This window comes from Festucalex cinctus, chromosome 7 (assembly GCF_051991245.1).
Source record: "Festucalex cinctus isolate MCC-2025b chromosome 7, RoL_Fcin_1.0, whole genome shotgun sequence".
NCBI classification, from domain to species: domain Eukaryota; kingdom Metazoa; phylum Chordata; class Actinopteri; order Syngnathiformes; family Syngnathidae; genus Festucalex; species Festucalex cinctus.
The window spans coordinates 8939772-8961863 of record NC_135417.1 but is presented as its reverse complement, the minus strand read 5'-3'; the positions used below and the strand labels follow the sequence as shown (position 1 = coordinate 8961863).

At 41.1% G+C, this 22092-nt stretch overlaps 1 protein-coding gene across 7 annotated transcripts in view; it reads left to right on the top strand.

Moving 5' to 3' along the window:
* The window catches only part of pou2f2b (POU class 2 homeobox 2b), an 84438-nt gene extending 65377 nt beyond the window's left edge, over positions 1-19061 (top strand). For 4 of the 7 annotated variants that reach the window (XM_077527723.1, XM_077527725.1, XM_077527720.1 and 1 more), the window contains 15 exons: positions 8131-8196; positions 8889-8923; positions 9600-9656; positions 10532-10651; positions 10897-11283; positions 12225-12333; positions 12413-12504; positions 13561-13704; positions 13791-13932; positions 14016-14164; positions 15124-15321; positions 15471-15703; positions 16975-17043; positions 17598-17671; positions 18570-19061. In XM_077527723.1, coding sequence (XP_077383849.1) covers positions 8131-8196; positions 8889-8923; positions 9600-9656; positions 10532-10651; positions 10897-11283; positions 12225-12333; positions 12413-12504; positions 13561-13704; positions 13791-13932; positions 14016-14164; positions 15124-15321; positions 15471-15703; positions 16975-17043; positions 17598-17671; positions 18570-18895 — 2201 coding nt within the window. In that variant the 3' untranslated portion in view covers positions 18896-19061. Of the gene's footprint in view, positions 1-3081; positions 3178-8130; positions 8197-8888; positions 8924-9599; positions 9657-10531; positions 10652-10896; positions 11284-12224; positions 12334-12412; positions 12505-13560; positions 13705-13790; positions 13933-14015; positions 14165-15123; positions 15322-15470; positions 15704-16974; positions 17044-17597; positions 17672-18569 lie in introns of those variants that run through there. The other 3 variants (XM_077527724.1, XM_077527727.1, XM_077527726.1) reach the window with 3 other exon arrangements.
* The last annotated feature ends 3031 nt before the right edge of the window (positions 19062-22092 follow it).

Sequence of the window (22092 nt, the reverse complement as noted above, 5' to 3'; positions counted from 1 at the left end):
GTCAGGGCTGCCCAGACGACCTCTGACCCCCACAGATGCTCCCCCCACACCCGTCTGTCAGTGTCCTCACACGCACACACATGCGGTCACCCAGCTCAGGTCACGAAGACAATCACGCAAACGCATCTGCTGCCCAATAAGTGCAGGCGTTAGCATGGAAATGACAGTTTGACGACATCAATCTTTCGCATGTTGACAAAAACTGATGGAAATCGATGAAGGAGAAATGTTATGGTGTCATTTGGTAATTGGTTCCGTTGCTAACCAAAGCAGCAGCACCTATTGAGGAGCGTCTGAATGCGTATTTTTTATTGAATGTTTTATTTTTATTTATTTTTTTAAACCTTACTTAAATTGTCATTTATATTAGTTACTTTTAATATGCTGTTACATTTGATTGAACAAATTCCCAATGTTTCAGTGTCCGCCCCCATTTGTTACATTGTCAGTCGAAACATTTTCCTCAATATATTGATGCTAAATATAACGATACAGCCTTCTAAAAATGGCCCAAATAGACTATAGATGTGAAAATGTTACAAGAATCTGTATTAATAAGACTGCGGCAATTGTGAATCTCTGACATGATTTCTGCGCTTCTACTGGGAATTGTGGGAGTCTTGTTGCTGTGTAGTGACCATGAAGAGGTCATTGGCCACTGCCTTCCCTTCCTCGTCGATTTGCGGCTCAACAGTGCTACCTTGTGGCCGCTTCAACTTACCGACACAGTCTACTGTCCATCCATCCATTTTTCTATAGCGCATTTCCCCATTTGGGTTGCGGGTAAACTGGAGCCAATCACAGCTGACCTTGGCTGCTGTCCAGTCAGTTGCCGGACACATAGAAACAAACAAAATGATGGACAATTTAGATTCTTGAATGAGCTTAACAAGAATTTTTTATTTTTTATTTTTTTTGTTTTTGGTATAAGGAATGACAGATAAAATATGATTTGGCCTTACAGTTTCACATTTTGATTATCTGCACTCCTGTATTTAACATAAGTGACACAAGAAGTCGCTTTCGGACTGTTCGGACGTGCGAGATTAGGAAGTGTGCCCAATGAATTATGGAAGAATACTTGATCATGCAATTGATTTTCATTTGAGTTTTTGTTATGTAAGGACTAAAAGTGCATTTCCTACAAATATTCACTGTACTTGACTGCGCTAGCAAAATTAGCGAGTAGGACAGCAATCAAAGTCCACACCGTAGAACCCGAGCCGAGATTGGAACCCAGAAGATGCAGAACTGATCAGAACGCGGTGATCGTTTTCCAAGGAGGAAAAAGTGCATAAAAGATAGGAAATGTCCAAGGTTTGGCATCATTTCACACTTAAAAGGGGAAGTCAAATTAAAATTGTTATTTACAATAATGTTCAATGTGCTCCCAAATATTCTTAACATGGCTTTCTGATGATTATTGCGTTGGTTTGTGGAATATGATTTCAGCGGCAAAATCCACCGTTTTTTATCCATTTAAGGGGGCGGCCATTTTGACACTTGCTGCCGACTGAAAATGACATCACAGTTGCTCAGGGCTCATTTATTTTGGATGTTTGTAATCTTTATACAGTTTTAACGCTCAGAGTGCATTACTACTGCGTTAGCAACATTTTTTTTTTTTTTTTTTTTTTTCCATTTTTTTTCCTCTTGAATGCGTTCTACAGGACTGTCTCAGAAAATTAGAATATTGTAATAAAGTCCATTAGTTTCTGTAATGCAATTAAATAAGCAAAAATGCCATAAATTCTGGATTCATTACAAATCAACTGAAATATTGCAAGCCTTTCATTATTTTTAATATTGCTGATTATGGCTTACAGGTAAAGAAAACTCATATATCCTATCTAAAAATATTAGAATATTTCCTCAGACCAGGTAAAAAAAAAAGTCATAATCAGCAATATTAAAACAATAAAAGGCTTGCAATATTTCAGTTGATTTGTAATTAATCCAGTATGTATGGCATTTTTGCTTATTTAATTGCTTTGCAGAACATAATGGACTTTATCACAATATTCAAATTTTCAGAGACAGTCCTGTATTTTAACTTTAATCAGTTGAATGTTTTCTTATTTTGAAAATGCAAACATTATCAATATTGCCTTAAATACTTGCATTGATAACATTTTTTCAACTGCTTTTGCCTTGCCCCATTTTCCAACTTCAGTGTCATGTGTAACAGTTGCACTTGTATACTTTTAATTTATTACAAATTAATCCTAAATTGGATTGAGTATTTTGTTTTACTTTGATCTTAAATTCTGTTTTACAAGGGCGATTGTTCTGCCTTTTGTCTTTCTTCAAAAATAGCTGCCATTCATTGGCTTCATTTAAATTTTATGCATCAAAAGTACAAGAGATAATTGGTTACTTTATATCGGTATCGGTGAATACGGTCTGAAAAAAAGTGATATCGGACATACCTAAAAAAACAAAACAACACAAAAGTCTAATTTCCCCCTCAGAATTTCACATATTGTAGTTGGCTTTCATCTTGTATTAATATTTCAGCTTGGAAAAAAAAACTCCCCCAGCCTAAGTCTGTTTTTAGCAGCAGTGGGTGTCGTCGATTTGCCCCCCTTTTCAAACGCCTCATGAAATTTCCGTGTTATTGTACGTGCACCTGTGGGATGGTCAGCCCTGCATCCAAGCCGTCCGTCCCCGTGCGTGCGCACGAGCGAGTACAGTACGTTGTGACTCTTTCCTTCCAGTGTTTTTTTTGTTTTTTTTTGCTCCGGCGCAGCGCGTGAGTGTCACTTTCCAGCTGCGCTGTCACTTTCCACCCCAGTCAGTCATCCACTTGACGTCTCGAGTACCGCCCACTCTGTCACATCCCCGCCTTCCTTTCTTTCTTTTCTTTTCTTTCTTTCTCTTCTTTCACTGCAATCCTCGCCGTCTTCCTCCCTCACCTACGGGCCCACTTCCCACTCTTTTTGACCCTCACTTCCTGTCGCGGTGCAGGATGTGGTAGTGGAGGAGGCGTGGCTTAGTGAGTGAGTGAGTGAGTGAGTGAATGAGAGAGAGAGAGTGACTGTCCTTTGTGTGTGTGTAACACTGAGTTATTCTTTGCACACACACACACACACATATATTGTTGCACTGACTTTATGACTGAGGCAGCAGCAATTGCATAAAGCAAGGACTTGTTCTTCGCGACGATGTGGTTGCCAGGTGAGTTTGCGCTACTTCATTTGGCAATCAATGACCCGCGCGTGCGCGAGCAGCAGGGCGATGTGTGTGCGTCTAATTAGCGAGCAAGGGGTTGCCTGTGGGCGGGGAGTTCAGGTGGACAGGAAAGGTCAGCGTTTATGTTGCCAGTGACGACACCTCATGTCTTTATTTATGATCGGCGAAGATCCGTTCAAGTTTGTCGATTAATTTGGCAGCAGCGCATCGTATCCTCGTATTAGATTTTTGTCAAATCATTCTTGTGTCATCGCATGTAACATTCAACCTTGTTGTGATGGTCGGTCGGAGGTCAAGGGGGCTCGTTAGTCCGCCCAGCCAATTACCTCGTAAATGTCTCCTTTCTCCCTCCCTCAGTGATGTTTCTGAGATGTCTTTTCATGTTATTAATAATTCTCCATATGAGCTGGATAAATTGACACCCGACAGTGATGCGATGATGCTACAAATAGAAGGGGCACAAACTAGACTTCAAATGATCCAGATGACCAAATTGCTCCATTTTAAATGCAGACCAATTAATAGCCATTCCAGTTTTATTTTTATTGTACAGGTGCATCTATGGTAGGGCTGCGTATCATTTTCATAAATCTCGTATGAATGCACAAATTGTGTTTGGGTCCTAAAATATACCATTAGTGCCACACATTGCACTAAAAAAGACAAGGGGGAAGAAAAAACACCAACAAAACTTATTGTGAAACAGCAATCAGTGGGCGTAAAGATAAGTTCAAGTATTTATTTATTTTGTAGTGCATTGTGAGCTGGATTTGAAATCTTCTGTCAGGCTGTTGGTTGACCACTACTGAAACTGTAATTAAATGTTTTAATTGAGTATAGATTCACCCTCCTGTTTTTTGCAGGTCAAAATGACCCATTTGAAACTCCATAAGTAAAATAAGATGAAACTTATTCTACTTGCCTGTTTTTCTTTTTCTTTTTCTTGAAAAAGAAATCAAATTTGCAAATTGGCCCTTGAAGATTGTTGAAAAAAACAAACAAACAAGCTAAGCTATCAAGCTAAAAAAAAAAAAAAAAAAAAAAACCAATTGATTTTAAAGTTTTAAAGTTCTTGAGATGCTGGTGACTCTACTTATCTTTTGAGTTACGAGTGCTGTATGGTGGCAGTGAACTCAACTCAAACTTGCTTGATGGCAAATAGGAAATAATTGATTCAAAATAGAGGCTTCAATTTCCATTCATGAAATAGTGAAAGATGTTTTGAAATTGGAGTGATTCGAGTCTCAAGCATGGTCACGGAACAAATTGAACTCTTATCTCAAGGACAACACTGCAACATTTTTATTTTTTTTTTGTAAGAAAAGTTTTGTTCTCATAAAACCTTTATTGCATTTTTTTTTAGTGCCCATCAATTAAACTAAAAAGAAAAACGGCATAAAATAAAACTAAAATGAAATAATAATGTATAGTATAGATTTTTATTTTTTTTTTAAATGTACTTTTTCTCATAACTGATCATATTTTACAGAAATAATTAGATTTCTCCCGAATGTGGTCGTACGTTTCTTGAAGAACTTTGGCTAGAGGAAATTACTTGCCAGCATTGCATCATATAAACATGACGCTGGATTAGACAGCACAAAATGTTGCACACAGCCTGCTGAGATGCACGAGATACTAAGGCAAGCTGCGTTTGGTCATCGCCGGCCAAATAAGCACTCATCTTCTCGTGTTTCCTTGAAAATGACAAGTTTTGTGCGCGTGGAATGTTTGAGCATGCTAATGTTACCAGTAAGTAACACACACGATTAAACTTGTAATGGGGAAGTAACGTGGGGAAGTGAGAGAACACCAAAGCATCTTGATGTTCTGTCCCCGGCCGGCAGTGGCACGCCGTTCGGCCGCTACGCTAGCCGCTGACGTCATCGTGTCATCTGGTAATCGATATTGGCTGAGGATTTTGTGCGCCCCGCAAGTCACATTATGGATGTTTTATTAGCCCCTCCCCCAACCCCTGTAAACAGGAATCAATTGTGTCAAATGTTTTGTTTTGTTTTTACTTGGAAACTGTGTTGAACAAAAAGGAAATTTGGCCACAATTTAATTAGTTCATTAAAACTTTTTAACGCTCATACAAGTGTAAATAAGGACTCAGCCACTGTGCAATAAAACAAAAATAAAGTCAAACTACAGCCTTGAGATACAAAGTGACTGAAATACCCCAAAAGATCTTGTGAGACGCATCATTTTTCTTATAACAATTTCCTACAAAAAATGTTTTTTTTTTATTGATGGATACATTTCTGAGCAACAGCTCTTTTTTAGTGCTTCATACATCTTCTGCACAACAATATTCCATGGCAGCATATGCACAACTTCAAGTTATGTCCAGTCTAGGACTGACTAATTAATCAATTTCAAATCGCAGTGTGTTGGAATGCAATATTCAAATCACAAAGACTGAAATTTGGAGACAAAGAAAAACAGAAAAACAAAACACCAACCACTTAATGTCAGTAGGCTTTATTGTTTTTATATATTTGTTTATGTAGTTTAGATCATTTGACTGCTAAACAAGTGCAGTCCACGTTTCCATATCATTGTTTAATGAAACATAAAAAGTTGAAGTGATTAAAAAAAACATTTTTATAATCTGATGTATGACTCACTGACTTAAATTCACACTCTAAGTCAGTGTTGAGTAAGTTAACACATCTAATTGAAGTACGTAAACTCTTGCATATTAATTCATCATTAAATTTATTGTATGTGTTTTGTTTTGTTTTTTGAAGGACACAAGAAGGGGACCTTGAAAAAATGATCATGTAAAATCGCAATTACAATATTTAATCACAATTACATTACTTCTCAAAGTTGAAATGTTTCTTTTTTTTTTCTTCATTAATATTTAACCAACTTGACGTGTTTTTCAGTGCAACCAAGTTTGTCAGAAAATGGTTTTAGGTGATGATGTTGGTGATGTCTTGCCAACATTTACTGTACGTGCTTTGTCATGGAACAATAAGCACGTTTGCTAAATGAGTCTCTGTGTTGTGCAGACTGACTTCTCTTTTCTTTTAACGGCAGTCGAGCTTGTGGACTTGCTAAAAATTTGACATTCATCATACTCCTTCGTTGGCAAGTGGTGGAGGAACACATTTGTTGGTGAACTGATCGTCATGACGACCATTTTTCGCCACATCTTACCAATACGATCAATTTGACTGATGTCAATCATGTCAAAGCTGAACCATTTACAGGCTAGCTATGAAATCATTTATTTGAGACTGGAGACTCCGTCGCATACGCCTGCCATTGAGTCACATGACTGAATCCTGTCCACTGATTCGCCGAATTAGTACGTTCATGCACTTCCTGCTGCTTTGCCATCTATGCACGTTTGGTTGTTTTCTTTTTGAGACGCTATTAATTAGGGATGGACAAGTCCCAATACCGGCTTTATTTTAAGGTATTGATAGTCATGGAGGCTCCCGATAGCAGCCACTGATACTTAAGGCAAACAAAATCTGACATCAAGTAAGTCCTCATCAGCAGTAGTTGCCGCTATACTATGGTAGTAAAATACTGCAAAATAAATTTGTGGAAAAAAAAAAGGTTTTATTATTAAGCTATAATGTGTCCACTACAGAGGACATTTTTTAAAACTCGAATGCTAGGCTCAAATACAGTTAAAAAAAAAACGTTAAGAGTCTTATAGAAAACATGCTAACAACATTTAAGCCTAAACTTGTTCAATAAAAAGTGTTATACAGCACACTTACTTTTCCTCTTCCCTAAAAAGTGCTTGCACTGTGGGAAGCCCCACCCCTACACATTTGGAAATCATTGGAAAGCTCCGAATGTCCTCTATAGAGCACAAACGGAGTTAATTCAATCGTATGCACTGGGAGGGAGATATTCAGGTTTAAAAAGGTCCACTACAGAGGACAAATTTGAATTGCTGGTACTCAGGACGATATTCTTTATCCTCTGTAAAGAACAATAAAATGAGTGCCGTACTGGTAAGCAGAGAAGAGTTGAGAGGTCTCAATGATATTGGTACCTTGAGATACGAGTACAATTTGTTTGTATCTCTAAACACTTTGGCATTTCTAATCAATCGTTCCCATTGGAATCAATGAAAATGCAATTCATTCACAAGCTCATTCGCTCTATCACTTGTTCTGTTATCGTTCTATTGTTCATTCTAATGCGATCATTCCTCCTATCGTATTGTTACATTGATTATTCTCTGTCTGCCTATATATTTGTTTTAAAGCTTAAACAAGCAAATTACTGAATGTCAAAAATCACCATCTGCCGTTTAATTAAAAAAAAAAAAAAAGTATGTTATGGAAAGACCAGAGTGCTTTTTTTTGTGAGTTTATTATGCAGGTGGCACGATATAATTAGTTGGTCGTTGGGCTGATTTGCATGTTTTCACAAAGGGGAAGTGGCTGTGTGTGTGTGTGTGGGTGTGTGTGTGTGTGTGTGTGTGTGTGTGTGCGCGCACGTGTTAAAGGCTCTCAGATATCTGCAAGGCGAGTTCATCTCGCGGTTGGTTGGCGAGGAAAAAATGAGTAGAAAGAGCCTTAAATAGTCGAAAAACGTTTCAACCACCGATCCACGAGGACTCGCCACCAATGACACACTCGTGACCTTTTAGAGCGTCCAAACAAGTTCTCTCCCACGCAAACGTGTCGAGTTCAAATTTAGCCTGAGCTCAACCTACTCTTTCTTTCTTTTTTTTTTTTTTTCTTAATTGGAAAATATGAATAAATGAAAGCAAGTGGGCCCTGCCGCACTCGATGTGAACGATTCACCCACGTTCGGCGTACAGTGAGAGACTGTGGGGGGGTGTCACTGTGGTCTGTCAGCACTCCCACCCTTCACCTCAAGTCGCCGCTCTTTCCTGTTGTCATCAACAAACAAACGCTGCCTGGCCCACATTTGACGCCTATTGTCTGTGTGTTGCAGATATCAGGATGCCAAGGCCAGCTGAGCTTGAGAAACTTGGCGCTGACTCACCGCTGGACAGCACAGGTGACAACACACATTTACACGTACATGACAACTAGGGATGTAACGATACCGGCAATATCGTGATATTACAACTGCCACAATATGGTCATCGTCATGTTCACAATATTTAAAAGCTACAACCAAAAAAAAAATCAGGTTGATTTCCATTTGTGCAGTTATAGCACCCTCTGGTGGCTAGTTTTTTTTTAGTGTAGTTAAATTTTTATTAGGTATGTTTTGACCCTTCTATGTTTAAAATACACTAATTGTCAGATGAAGGGGATTGCAAAATGCTTTGAAGCGAGTCAATATGTGGAGGAACTCAATATGGGCTTGCATTAGCGATTAAGTGCCTCAATATTAGGTCTTATTAGAGATTGGAGGTAATTTATATGTATTGCTGTTATGTTTTTTTTTTTTTACAATATTGTGACCTTTTTTAAATATCGCCCACCTCCCCACAATATTGTGATAATTATCGTATCGTGATATTTGGATATCGTTACATCCCTACTTCTAAGCAGAGCACAATATGAGTGGTTGCTTGCAGAGTCGAGTAACCGAGCCGCCTCTTTGGCGTTAATTGTTTCAAATTAACTGTTTAGCTATTTATTTATTTATTTTCCTTGAAGGCGAAAGAGATGCTGGATGTTGAGGCGACTGTACTGTGTGTTGTTGTGCTCACCTCACTGCTTCCTTGTCTTTCCATGCAGATTCCGAGCGCAATGCATCCGAATCGAATCATCAGGTACGTCCAACTCATCGCCGCTCCGTCCCGCTTCCTATCGTGCTTGTCCGATCGTTGGTGGCTATCAAGTAGTGAGTTGAGTTTTGTGACGAGAGGGAGGGTACGCCCTGGAATGGTTATCAATCATCACCCATATGAAACTTTTTGAAGGATTGGCATGATAGAAACACATAGAATCAAATGATTACAAATATCAACAATGTCACTACATACGCTTCGATGAGCCCAGACGTTTTCTGACAAATGTTACAATGGTACAGATGCCATCTGATGAATAAAATTCTCGTTAGCACATAGTTGTTGCTGTGCATCGTATCTATTATGTTCCCTGTGATCTCCTGGCGACCAATCCAGAGCGTACCCGCCATACAGTACCTCACCCCACCCAAGTCAGCTGGAATCAGCTCCAGCACATACGTGGCCCTAATCCGTATACGTGCGGTAGAAAAACGGATGGACAATCGCGGCGATGCAATCATGCAATATGGATTAGAATCCCTGCTGTAGTAAACGCGATGCCCCCAACATGCATTAAATCCGAACATCGCCCGCAAAACCTTTTGAGTCAAAACAAAATGATTGTCACATTTCCTGGTATGTGTTTGCTCTCCTTGGAAATGAAAAATCACTTCTTCAATCAATCCTTCAATTCTGTCCTTTTTTTCTCTTCATCAAGGCTCAGTCAATGAAGGTCAATCCCTTTTCCCTTTCGCCGAGCCTGAGCAGCAGCAAGGTAAGTGGCTTTTGTGAGTGTGCGTGCACACGTGCTCGCGCGTGCGTGCGTCGTGTTTGCTCGTCTTTTGTGCCTTAACGTCGTTCAGAAAATTGCTTGACTGCAAGCGGGAGAGCTCAGACTTGCTCCTTTTGTGTCCCTGCCCTAAGTAAACAAGCAGGCCCACTATTGGCAGTGCATATCCCCCCCTCTCGCATTTCCCAGAACGCCGAAATAAATTGATACATTTGCATATGCTGTGGAAGAAATGCAAACGAGTGGGCGGGACTCTTCCAGTTGGGACATGCTCCATCCTGGAAGGAACTTTATCGCTTTGTGCAAGTGAAAAGAAAACACTGGTGCCGTTTTGGCCCACAAAATCTAGAGAGGCATGTCAAGTGTGCACAGATCAACCTGGTTTGATGTGGGAAAACTATTAAAATAGGTTTGAATATTTTTCCGAAAAACAAAACAAAACAGAGGTGATAGGGGCTATGCCGTCATAAATACACTGAAAAAATAACAAAAATAAATTGACGCCAAATTTTCTTTCAAAAAAAAAAAAAAAAAACTGCCAAAGAAATTGAGGTTCCCAGTTCATACTTGATTGATTAATTTGATTGATTGGGTTTTATTGAACATATAAACATATCACAAATACAAAATACAAGTTGTAGTTAAAAAAAAGAGAGAAGAAAAAAAAAAGCATGTTATAAAATTTTTTGGTTGGAAGTGATTACCTGCACAAACATTTCATTTCAAGTGTTTTGCATTCGTACATTCTGCAACTATTTAGTACTATAAAAAGGATCTTAATTGTCACATTTTGCTTCCTTAAACCTGCTAACATCCTTCTTCATGGTCCTGTATTGATATGATATCTTATATCCTTTCAGAATAAGATGGAAGAGTGCGGCGAGATGTCCCCGGCGCTGCCTCCCTCTCACGGGCCCACCCCCTCCCAGACGGCGCTGCAACACACACAACTCATGCTGACCGGCTCCCAGCTGGCAGGGGTGAGACCTCACGCACACGCATACACTGGCAGGCTGTGTTTGGAATTATGCACTTTAACAGGTATTAAATTAGCGCAACAAAAAGTGACGATTAGGGAAAAAAAAAGTCTAGGAAAAAAAGTGAAGTGATTTCAAACATAGCCATACTCTCACGCTCTCTCTCTCTCTCGCACCTCACTCTTTGCTTTTGCTTTGGCCTCTCTCGCCTTCTTAACACTCTCCCACCTCTACGGCGCCGCTTCCAGCTGACGGCTCTGCTGCCGGCGCAGCAGCAGCTCCTGTTGCAGCAGGCCCAGGCTCAGCTGCTGGCCGCCGCCGTGCAGCAATCCAGCGCCGCACACGCCGCTCACGCCGCCCACGCCGCCGCTCAGGCCACGCAGCAAGCCCAGGCGGCGGCGGCGGCGGCAGCGGCGGCGGCCAATCAGCAGGGCCACAAGCAGCAGCAGACGCAGACGCAGCAGCAGGCGCAGCAACAGCAGCAACAACAACAACAACAGCAGCAGCAGCAGGCGGGACAAACAGGCCAGCAGGGTCAGGGACAGAGCACACAGGAACACACTGCCCAAAGCGTCCCTGCCCCACCTCCTCCGCCCCAGCTTGCCCTCTCTCAGCCAATCCAGCTCACCGCCCAGGTACTGGCAGCCAATCGGAGCCGTCGAGGGCCTACCGAGCGAACCTTTTGCAACAGTGGTTCTCAAACTGATGTCACTTAGGAAGTCCCAATTACTTGAAATATTTAGTTTGTTATATAATTTTTTTTTTTTTAAAGGGCATGAAGCTAATGACCCCTGCGTACTCATTTTTTACCATTTGACCTATCAGCGATTTGGGTTTTTGTGCCTTTTCTGAAATGCCCTAAGAGAGGGTAGTGATTGGTGTCAAGGAAGTATGTTAATCTCGGCTGTTTTAAGATAATTTCTTTGTGGCGAGGAGGGAGGATCTTCATCTTGCTCGAGTTGCTAACAAGAAATTGGTTTTGTTATTTACTTACAGTTGCTATTTACGTGTTGCTTAGGAAACATACAGACTTTTGTTGGGGGTTTTTCTGTAGAAATCAAAACTATAAGCAATTTTTTTTGTTAAAAAAGATGTTTTGATGTCATTATTTCTCTTATAATTTTACAAATTAAGCTATGATAAAATTTAGTTTCCATTGCTCAATTTTCTCACCATTTTTCATGGGAAAAAAAGTTTTTGAAGAATATTTTAGTATATATATTTTTTTCTTCCCTCCAATTTATTTTCACTAGTGGAAATTACACATTTTCTTTATTTTCAGCAGCAGCAGATCAGTCTGTACAGTACTTGACTATTAGCCTGGGCTTTGGCGCCACCTTGTGGCATCCTGGGCTTTACAGAAAGCGCACCAAAATTGAGTGAGAGCCGAATGTAATTTGGGGTCCGCCTGGCCATTTGTATTTAATAGAATGTGAAAACAAGTTTGAGAATCCCTGCTTCACAATTCCCGTTTTCACCTGGCATGCCCTTTTCCTCCGCCCCACTTTTGCCTCCACGCGCGCTCCTGCCGCCATCTTTATTGTGTCACGTTGTGTTGTGGTCCGGTCTTCACCAGGACATCCAGCACTTGCTGCACCTCCAGCAGCAAGTGGTGTTGGTGCCCAGCCACTCGCTGTCGTCGACTGCGCAGTTCCTCCTCCCGCAGGCGCAGCAGGGCCAGCAAGGTAGGGCTGAACATGTTTTGTTTTTTCTGCCAAAAAGGATTCCGTAAACATTTTTGCTTGATGTCACGGTTGATTGCAGGACTCCTATCGACACCAAATCTTATTCCGCTACCTCAACCAAACCAAGGGAGCCTGCTGTCTGCTCAGAGTCGAATGGGACTGCAAGCACAGGTGGGACAAAGAATTCATTCTGTGGCGTGAATTACAATAAAGAGAAGAAGAAGAAGAGACAAGGAACCAAATTTGGTTCCGTCCTATGAGAGTGCGCGGGGCAATGGGATTTGTGTTGGGTACACAAAGTGAGGCAAAATGGAGTGCGCTACTTAGCAGCCACCAGCAGAGGCGCTGTTGGAAGAACAACATAGCCAGCATAGCCAGAGCCAGTTCAGCCCCACTGTACAAACATCCTGCTAAAAAAATACAAATAAAAAAAAAATGCTGGAAACAGGAGTTCAGAACATTCAGAAGCTACCCCAATCCCATTAAAATAAGTCAATTAAGAGATGACTGATTAATAATTTAGTCAAATGACATGCCCTATATGTAGTACAGGCTATTGCATGAATTGTAATTCAGTAAAATTGATATAACAAAATTACAATTATTTATTTCTTATGTTTAATTTGTGAAATTAATAAATGCCCAGTCCTACATTTAATAGTTTAAAAAAAAAAAATTAAATTCTTTCTGAGAAGATGCTGTATTAGATTACAATATAACATTATTGTTATAAAAGTAATTTAATTAAAGCACAAAATTAGTATTTAAGTATTTTTTTCATACTTTAAAGTCATTTATTTAGGGATGCTAAGAGGTCATTCAAATATGAAACGTAAATATTTCCTGTTAAAAAAAAAAAAAAAGAAAGCCAGAAAAAAAGATTTATTCTTCTCTTTTCCATGTCAACATGTCATGTCTGTTTTTTTATGTAAAGAAATAAATTTAATAAATAAATGTGTTAATAAAATTTTAGTTAATGAAATAAAAAAATTATAAATTAATCCATTTAAAAAAAATAATAGTTTATTTATTACACCATCTATATATTCATCCATTATGAATAAATTATTTAGATGAAAATAAATTGAATTGGCGCCCTGATGGAGTCTTTAGGCTCTTGCACACTTTGTGACAGAAAATGATTCAAGATTCATTTCCAAATGAAAAGAATATTTGCAAAGGTCATTTGTTGCTGGCGATCCGTTAACGACGCTGTCCCAATTTCAGCGAGACAAGAGCCTGGACGTGAGCGGCGGCCTGACCTCGCTGCCCCCGGTGCCCTCCCACCCCGAAGAACCCAGCGACCTGGAGGAGCTGGAGCAGTTTGCCCGCACTTTCAAACAGAGACGCATCAAACTGGGCTTCACGCAGGTATACGCAACGCTCATCGCAGTCGTCCGTCGGCTTTTTTTGTTTTGTTTTTGCGGCGAGTCTAACGTGGCGTCCGGTGCGCGCAGGGAGACGTCGGCCTGGCCATGGGCAAGCTGTACGGCAACGACTTCAGCCAGACCACCATCTCCCGCTTCGAGGCCCTCAACCTGAGCTTTAAGAACATGTGCAAGCTGAAGCCGCTGCTGGAGAAGTGGCTCAACGACGCAGGTTGGGTCCTCGTCCTTCCTGATGAGGAGGAGGATGATGATGAGTGGATGGATTGTGACGGTGTGTTTGGCGTTCCCTGGCAGAGACCATGTCCATCGACAGCACCCTTCACAGCCCCAGCTCGCTGTCGTCGCCCTCGCTGGGCTTCGACGGCATGCCCGGCCGCCGCAGGAAGAAGAGAACCAGCATCGAGACCAACGTGCGTGTCGCCCTCGAGCGTGCGTTCTTGACGGTAAGGACCAGGACAGCTTTCCGAAAGGCGCATCAATTTCATTTTCTTCAGTTTTTCATAATGATCCAGACTGAATATCCAAACAGAAAGCAAATCCGAGATTCATGCTATGGTTATGCAAAGAAAAACAATTATTATTGTATTTATTATTGATTAAACTGTGTTGATTACATTCTAAAGGACAAACACACACACATTAAAAGTAATCCAAAATATTTTAGAAATGTTACATTAAATATTTAAATTAAAACATGGTATCATGCTAAACATTGCTGATATTTTTTTTTTACTTTTTTTTCGTGATCATTTACATTGTTGAAGTAATGTTACGAGGCAAGTGCTATTGCTGATCCAAAAATATATTTTCCTATTTTATTTTATTTTATTTATTTTTATTTTTTTTGTGGATTAAATATTGAGTAAATGCTGACATGAGTATTCCGACAAAATTCTATATTTAACAATATTTTAGCAATATTTTTTTTATTTTATTATTTTATTTTAAAAAGTTTCTAAATATTGAAAAAGTATTGACAAAAATGCTCATGTGAAATTTTTAAGTTTTATTTTTTTATAGATTTTCTTGCTAATTTAAAAAAAATCATACATTAATTTACTGTATATTTATTAAAATACATTGTTTTCGAATACATTTGTAATTAAATTATTAAATGAAATTGAAAATGAAAATATTTTACTTTTTCTTTTTCTTTTTTTCTTTTTTTTTAAATATCTGGAAAATCAAAGCTTTTACTGTACTGGGCAACGAATCAGAATGATGTCATCTTTTATGCTGTTGACAACCTCAATATTGACTTGACATCTTGAGAGGTGCTCTAAAAAGTTGTGACGTGTTAACCCTGAGCTTTTTCAGTTTGCAAGACTCACACATGGAATTTGTCAAGGAAGTTTGCAATTTCGTCCGGTTTGACGTAAACGTGGCGGTGGTCGTTTTTCAGAACCAGAAGCCTACCTCAGAGGAGATCCTGCTGATCGCCGAGCAGCTCAACATGGAGAAGGAGGTGATCCGGGTGTGGTTCTGCAACCGCCGGCAGAAGGAGAAGCGCATCAACCCCAGCAGCTCCACCCCTCCCTTGCCCAGCCAGCCCGCCGGCGCCCCGCCCGCGCACAAGCCCCCCTGCTTCAGCCCCCACATGGTGCGTCAGCCCGCCACTTTGACCTTTGACCTGCTCAATAAATGCAGGGGTCCTCCTGCGATATTGCTGCTCACCTAATGTGGACAAAAAAGCCTTTTTTTTTTTTTTTCTTTAAATCCACTGTGTTTCTTTCTTGTCCCTCATATCAGATGAGCAACCAGCTGTCCCAGGCCGTGACCAGTCTCAGTAGCACAACGGCGACCTCCATGTCCCCCATCTGCCCCCTGACCTCCAGCCTGGCCTCCAGCCTCACCTCCAGCTCCGCTCCATCCCCGGTCACGCCTCCTCCGGCTCCCCCTGCCGCTCCCGCCGCCGCCGCTCCTCCCCGCAGCACAGCCAGCCCGGCCACCCCCGGCCACAGCGCGCTCAGTCTCAACCCCGGGTAAGATGCTTGTCAACAACACCCAAACTTACATGCAAGGCCCTGGAGAGAGCGCATGCAGTTGTTCCAATAATCAAAATCAAGATAAACCCTTCTCTCCCTGGCAGTTTTACTCAATTTTGACTGATTTTGCAAAGCCCAGAGAATACTGTGCTCTATTGCTTTAAAAACATGGAACCTACCAAAATTAAGTCTCTTCTTTTATCAGGAAAAAAAAGTATCTTGTCCCTATTTCCATTTTGCAGCAATTAGCATTAGTGTATAGCTAAGTTTCATTAATATTCCTGTTGAAAACATTAACTCATTCAACCCCAAAAACGTATAATACGTTTTTTAATACTTTGCCCTTCACTCCCCAAAACGTATTTATACGTTTTTTATTGTTGTTTTTTTGGCTTTGATGCAGCTTCTGCTCTGAATAGGTCACTTAAAGGAATGGTAGTCATTACAAAAAACGGCCAGCAGGTGGCAGCAGAGTATACGAGATCAGCCAGGACCATTTTGCAACAAGCTCTTTTTCCCAGTGTTTTCAACAAGTTTGTTTGTATCTTTTTCCGTTTTGAAAATTGCTGCAAACTGAAACAGATAAAAACATACTTTTTTTTTTTTTTTACCTGATGAAAGAAGAGACTCTTATCTTTCTTTTGATAGGTTCCATGTTTTTATAGCAATAGAGCACAGTATTCTCTGGGCCTTGCAAATTCAGTCAAAATCCAGTGAAAAGGCCTAGGAGTGAATGAGTTAAAGAGCTTGTTGCAACATGTCTGATCTCTTATACTCTTCTGCCTCCTGCCCCCTGTTTGTTGTAATAACTACCGTTGCTTTAGGCAACCTCTTCAGGTCAGAGGCTGCATCAAAGCCTTCTCTATGCTCGAGCATTAAAAAACAAACAAACAAAAACAAACATATAAATACGTTTTTGGGCATGAAGGATTAAAAAACGTGTTTCAATGTTTTTGGGTTTGAATGAGTTAATAACTTACTATTCCAAACACTTTTTTTTAATTTCCAAAACACAAAATATTATTTAAAAAAACAAAACAAAAAAAACTAGTACTGTACTCATTGTTTATTGTGTACATTCCAGATGCATGTTGTTAGTATTTTATTATCCTCTCTGTTATACGCATTTCTAACTCCTTTTGTGGAGGCCATCAGTTTTTAGGAGATTTTCCGTATTTGCAGTACAAATTGAAGTTGTTGAGGTGTCGAGGTGTCAACTGTACAATACGAGCAATACATTCTAACTGAGTGTGTGTGTGCGTTCGCAGCTTGTGGCGTGTGGGCAAAAAGAACGGCGAGGTGCCGAGCTACCTCAGCGACTTCGCCGCAAACTTGAGGTGACGACGACGACACGCACGCATGTCACACTTGCGTCACAAACGTCAACGCAAGGAAGTTGTTCTCATGAGAATTTTGCCAAATTGTCGATAAATTCACCGTAAAAGCAGATTTTTCTTTTCTTTTTTTTCCTTGTGTTTTTTTGTTTCTGACGCTCTGCACTGGGCCTGCGGTGTGTTGTGGTTGTTGAACTTGTTCTGCCGTTTCCGCCGAAATTCTCATGAGAACTTGCTGAACCATGAAGATTTGATACAAAAAAAAGAAGCTATTTTCTCCCTTTTGGTTTCATTTTTACACATGAGCAAAATGTCTTTTTGCACCTGTTTGATTGCATGTACAGTGGAACCCTCCCAAGTCACTTGAAAATAATAAATGATGGTCTTAGCTTTTAACAATGAGTCATGGATGTAAAGCGTATCAAAAAAACAAAAAGCCAAACATGAATTTTGAGGTTCCACTGTATATCCAGCTTTTCCTTTTTGTAAGCTGCTTCTTAATCTTCTTTTCTCTTCCTGTCCCTGTCTGCTTTCGGTGCGTGCGTGCGACACAACAGGAACACTGTGATGGGCGTTAGCACGGGGATGAACCAAGCCCTCCTCGCTAACAATCCCCTGGCAACTATTCAAGGTGTGTTTTTGCCAGGCCAGAACTCGAGTCCATCCCGAGCGTCGTCGGTTTTGCTCCGTTTTACTGAGCAGTGTCAAGGTCACACAAAGACATCATGAAATGATATAGGTTTACGATATGCTTTTTTTTTTCTCAAAAAGAAATATTGAAATTATTCTGCTTTTCTCATCCCCCTGAAATTGTCACGCATTTTCTTTCAAAATAATATAATAATCATCCTTTTGAGTAGGATTACATTTTTTACATTTAGTCTCAAAATAACTTCAAAATATGTGGGGGGGAATGAACAACTTTTCTCAAATTATTATTATTATTATTTTTTGCAATCTTATGCCACTAAATTTAGTGTATTAATTTGTGGCCTTAACATTCCTTTGTAGAATTTACAATCAAACCACACCATCAAAATCCATTGCGTGAGTAACGTTGTTGTCGTCGTCGTGCATGTTCATCTTCCTCATGTGATTCCTTTCCTCCCTGCATCGTTCATCATAAATGACCGAAATATTTGATCACTGCTATAACTGAACTTTTGTGCAGCAACCAAACACGTGAATTCGCTGCTAATTGACATTGACTTGTACACAATACATTTCTTATTTTACTCTAAAACAGATTATATTTGGTCCCAGTTTAAACAGAGTAAACTTTACACTTGGGAAAGAGTAAAATGTAAAAAAAAAAAAAAAAAAAAGTCACTCAATGTTTCAGATGGGAGACAGCTAATCTACCCGCTGAGCCATGCGGCTCCTACGGTGTGTCAGATTATCGCTGGAGTCAGATGGAATCTTCGTACCGCCGACCATTTTTGGGCTCATTCTTTTCCGACATCTATGATGTGTTCGTACTGTACATGTGCAATCGTGTCTAACACCTTTTGGCTGTGTGCTTCCTTCAGCCCTGGCAGCCAGTGGTGGCCAGCTCCCTCTTTCTAGTCTCGAGGGAGGCGGCGGCAAGATGATGCTGGGGGCGTCGGGCGGCCAGGGCACCGGCGGCCTGGCATCCTCCCTCTTCCTCAACCACCCGGCCCTCCTCCACATGGGGCCGGCGGGCCCGTGCCCCGCCGGCCTGCTGAGCGCGGCGGTGGCCAAGGCCTCGCGCCCGTCTCCCTTCGGCCCCTCGGCCAGCAGCATCAGCCCCACCCTCTGCTCGCCCTCCCCCTGCTCCAGCCCCGCCTCCTACTGCTCGTCCGGCGAGTTGGCGCACAGCCCCAAGATGGAGTGACGGCGCCGGCCGGGCCAATCAGAGAGGAGGGAGGGAAGAAGGAAGGGGGCGGGGCCTCTCTGGCCTTTCCACACCAAAGCTAGCTCTTCCTCTCGCGCACTTCTTCTTATCCCAGGGGCCTCGGCGTCCTTCCCTCCCGCGATGCCAAAAAAAGCCACAGAATGGAAGAAGGAGGGAGGGAACGAGGAGGGGAGAAGTGGGCGGGAAGGGGAAGACCGAAACCAAAAAACCTTTTCTTTTCTTTAATTGTATTTTTTTTTTTTTTTGGGTCAGCATCAGCGTGGCACCTCAAGACTCAAGAGAAGACGAGCGACGAGGTTGCCATCCAGCGTCTAAACCAAAAATGACAAAAAGAGGACAAGGAAAGGAGGATTTTTCAAATGTTTTTTTTTTTTTTTGTGGGTCTGAAGAGGAAGCGGAGGAGGAGGAGATGTTTGAAACCAAAAATATACCTAAGGAGGACGAGGAGGAGGAGGAACACACAATGACAAAAAAAAAAAAAATGACAAACATACCAAAATCTCAAATACCAAAAAATACGGAGAGAAAAGCTTTATTCCAAGGACATGTAAATAAATCGTCAAGCTATCCAGGACCAGGACTCCACTGCGACAACGCATCCTTCATCGGCCATTTTCAGAGAGATGCTACAATTAGCTTAGCATCGCCTTTTTAGATGTAGCTCATCTTCATCGTCACCATCATCATCCTCATCTCACCTCCGGCAGCGCGCTCCAAACGTGCGAACGAGCGATTGGATTGGATCGGAAGCGACAATCGGTCGCCGCTGGCCCTTTCGTCAATCAACGTTTGTCCGTGTCGTCGTCCGTCGCCGCCATCCGTCCACATCCGACTGCCATTAAACGCTCAAAATGGAAACCAAAGCATTTTTTTTTTTCCCAAAGGCCTCGAGGTTTTCTTCAGGAGCCTCGTCCGAGACACTCCACACCACTGACGGGTCGGCGGCGGGGCGGTGGTGGGCGGGGTTTCAAAGCAGGACTCGATAACCTCCCCCAACCGCTCCTCCGCTCGACATAAACCGTCTCTTGGGTCATCGGCTCAACTTGAAATCCCCTCGTGGAAAGTTTCCCCATTGAATACTCAATGGGGAAAGTCGCGCAAACGACCTTTGGGGTAAGTTGGTCGAACCGTATACCAAAATGGCTGACTTTTGCCCAACGGACTGCTCACCAGGTGAAGGGGTGGGACACACGGCCGTGACGTCACACCTTTTCGAAAAAAAGGATACCAAAAATAAAACCCAAACCAAAAAGAGACAACAAAACAAACCCAAGGACTGAACAGAGCAAACCAAAAATCACCAACCAAAAACGTGTCTGGAAGGGAGGCGGGGAGGACTTTGGAGGGCGCCGCCCCCAAAGTGTGTAGCACAGGTGGAACGCCAAAAAAAAAGAAAAGAAAAAAAAGCCACCAGGTGGGCCCCGTCCGGCCCCCCCTCCCCAGCCCAGCGGATGGAAGCAAACGCAAACGACCTCACTGAACTCAATTTCTTCTTTTCTGTCGGCTTGCTGTGATGCCGTTTTTCTCATACTGTAAACTTTTTTCTGCTTATTCTCATCAGTCATTCGGAACAACCCGCTCGCTTACTACACAAAGCTCATTTTAATTTTCTTTTTTTTTGTAGTTGTGCTAGAAATTTTTATCAGGTGGTTTCAAACAAAAAAAAATGAAATTTATCTTCCAGATTTTTCCAAAAAGCAAACCAAACCAAATAGACAAAATGAGGTGACGTGTGTATTTGCGCTGTTGGTGGGCACCGAAATGGAAGAACTCGGATTTGTCGCCATGGTGACTTTGCAAGCTCGCTGGCGCCCCCCCCCCGCAATCGCAGGCAGGCGTTTACCCAAAGACGACTCGGCTTCGACGAGGTCACGAAGCCTCAAAGGTCAAGAAGCCTTTTTGTCGTGGACTCTTTAGACGGAATGTATCTGTTAGTGCTTCTATAGATTTTTGTAGTAAAAAAAAAGAAAAAAAAAAGATCTATGTTCTACTACTGCTTACTTATTGCCAATGTATTGAAAAAAAAAAAGACTGAGAAAAAAATGATCCTTAAAAACATTGACTTGATTTTAGACCAAAAATTTAAACTATCTCTCTTTTTTTATTTTTTTATTTTTTTATTTTAAATTTAGACTTTTGATTGTACTATTTATTCAGGGTAGTGTTGATTTTGTTCCCTTGTTATTTATTTGTTAATTTATTTTCTTTGAATATTCTGGGATGGATGTGAGGATGATGTTGTTACCCCGCCAACTTTTTTTTTTTCTTCTTCAAACCAAATAATCTCACAAATGCGGGTGGTCCTCGTTTTACGAGCTTACCACGTACCGAATCGGTTTGCTGGCCGGTGTTGGAATTTGTCACTGCTGTGCTTACTGTTTTTTTTTTTTTCTTGTTTGTTTTTTATTGATGGCATACGTGTGTTTTCATATCAATATTCACTGTAATTATGACTACTGAGTGAGTTAGTGATTGACGACGACGTATGATTTTCAGTTCATCGTAAACCGAGGACCCGCCCCCTCCCCGGACACGATTTATTTTCATTTTTTATTTTTTTTGTACAGTAAAATGTTTGTAAGCAGAGCAAAACGTTAACGTGTTGAACATTTTCCTCCCCAGGGAGAAACTCTGAAAGCTTTACTGCTACGTGACCAAAAAAAAAAAAGCAAAACACAAGCAAGGATGCTTTTTTTCAAATGTTTTTTTTTTTCATTTCTCAATTTCATCCCTTCAACTTTCCCCTTTTTTGTTTTCTTGATCTTTTTATTGTTCTTTCATCCACTGTTGGATGTAAAAGAGAGATAGTTCATCATATACCTCATATTCTCCGATGATAAACCAAATAGATGAATGCTTTAAAAAAAAAAAAAAAACACAAAAAAAACCAAATGGGGTGGGGGTGGGGTCAAGGTGCAATGGTGGGCGGGGCTTCTGTCCAGTTCTGTTGTGATGCTGACGCATGTTTGGGGGTCTTACATGAGTTTATGGGCCTCTTTCACACTGATATTCTGTCAAATTATTTATCGGTATTTGGCCTTATTTTATGGTATCAGGTACTTATGGAGGCTGCTGATACCGACCACAAAAAATAAAAATAAAATACAGATCAAAACTACAAGCGGTATCAGTACTCGATGTGAATACTCGTACTGGTATCAGTCTGAAAAAAAATT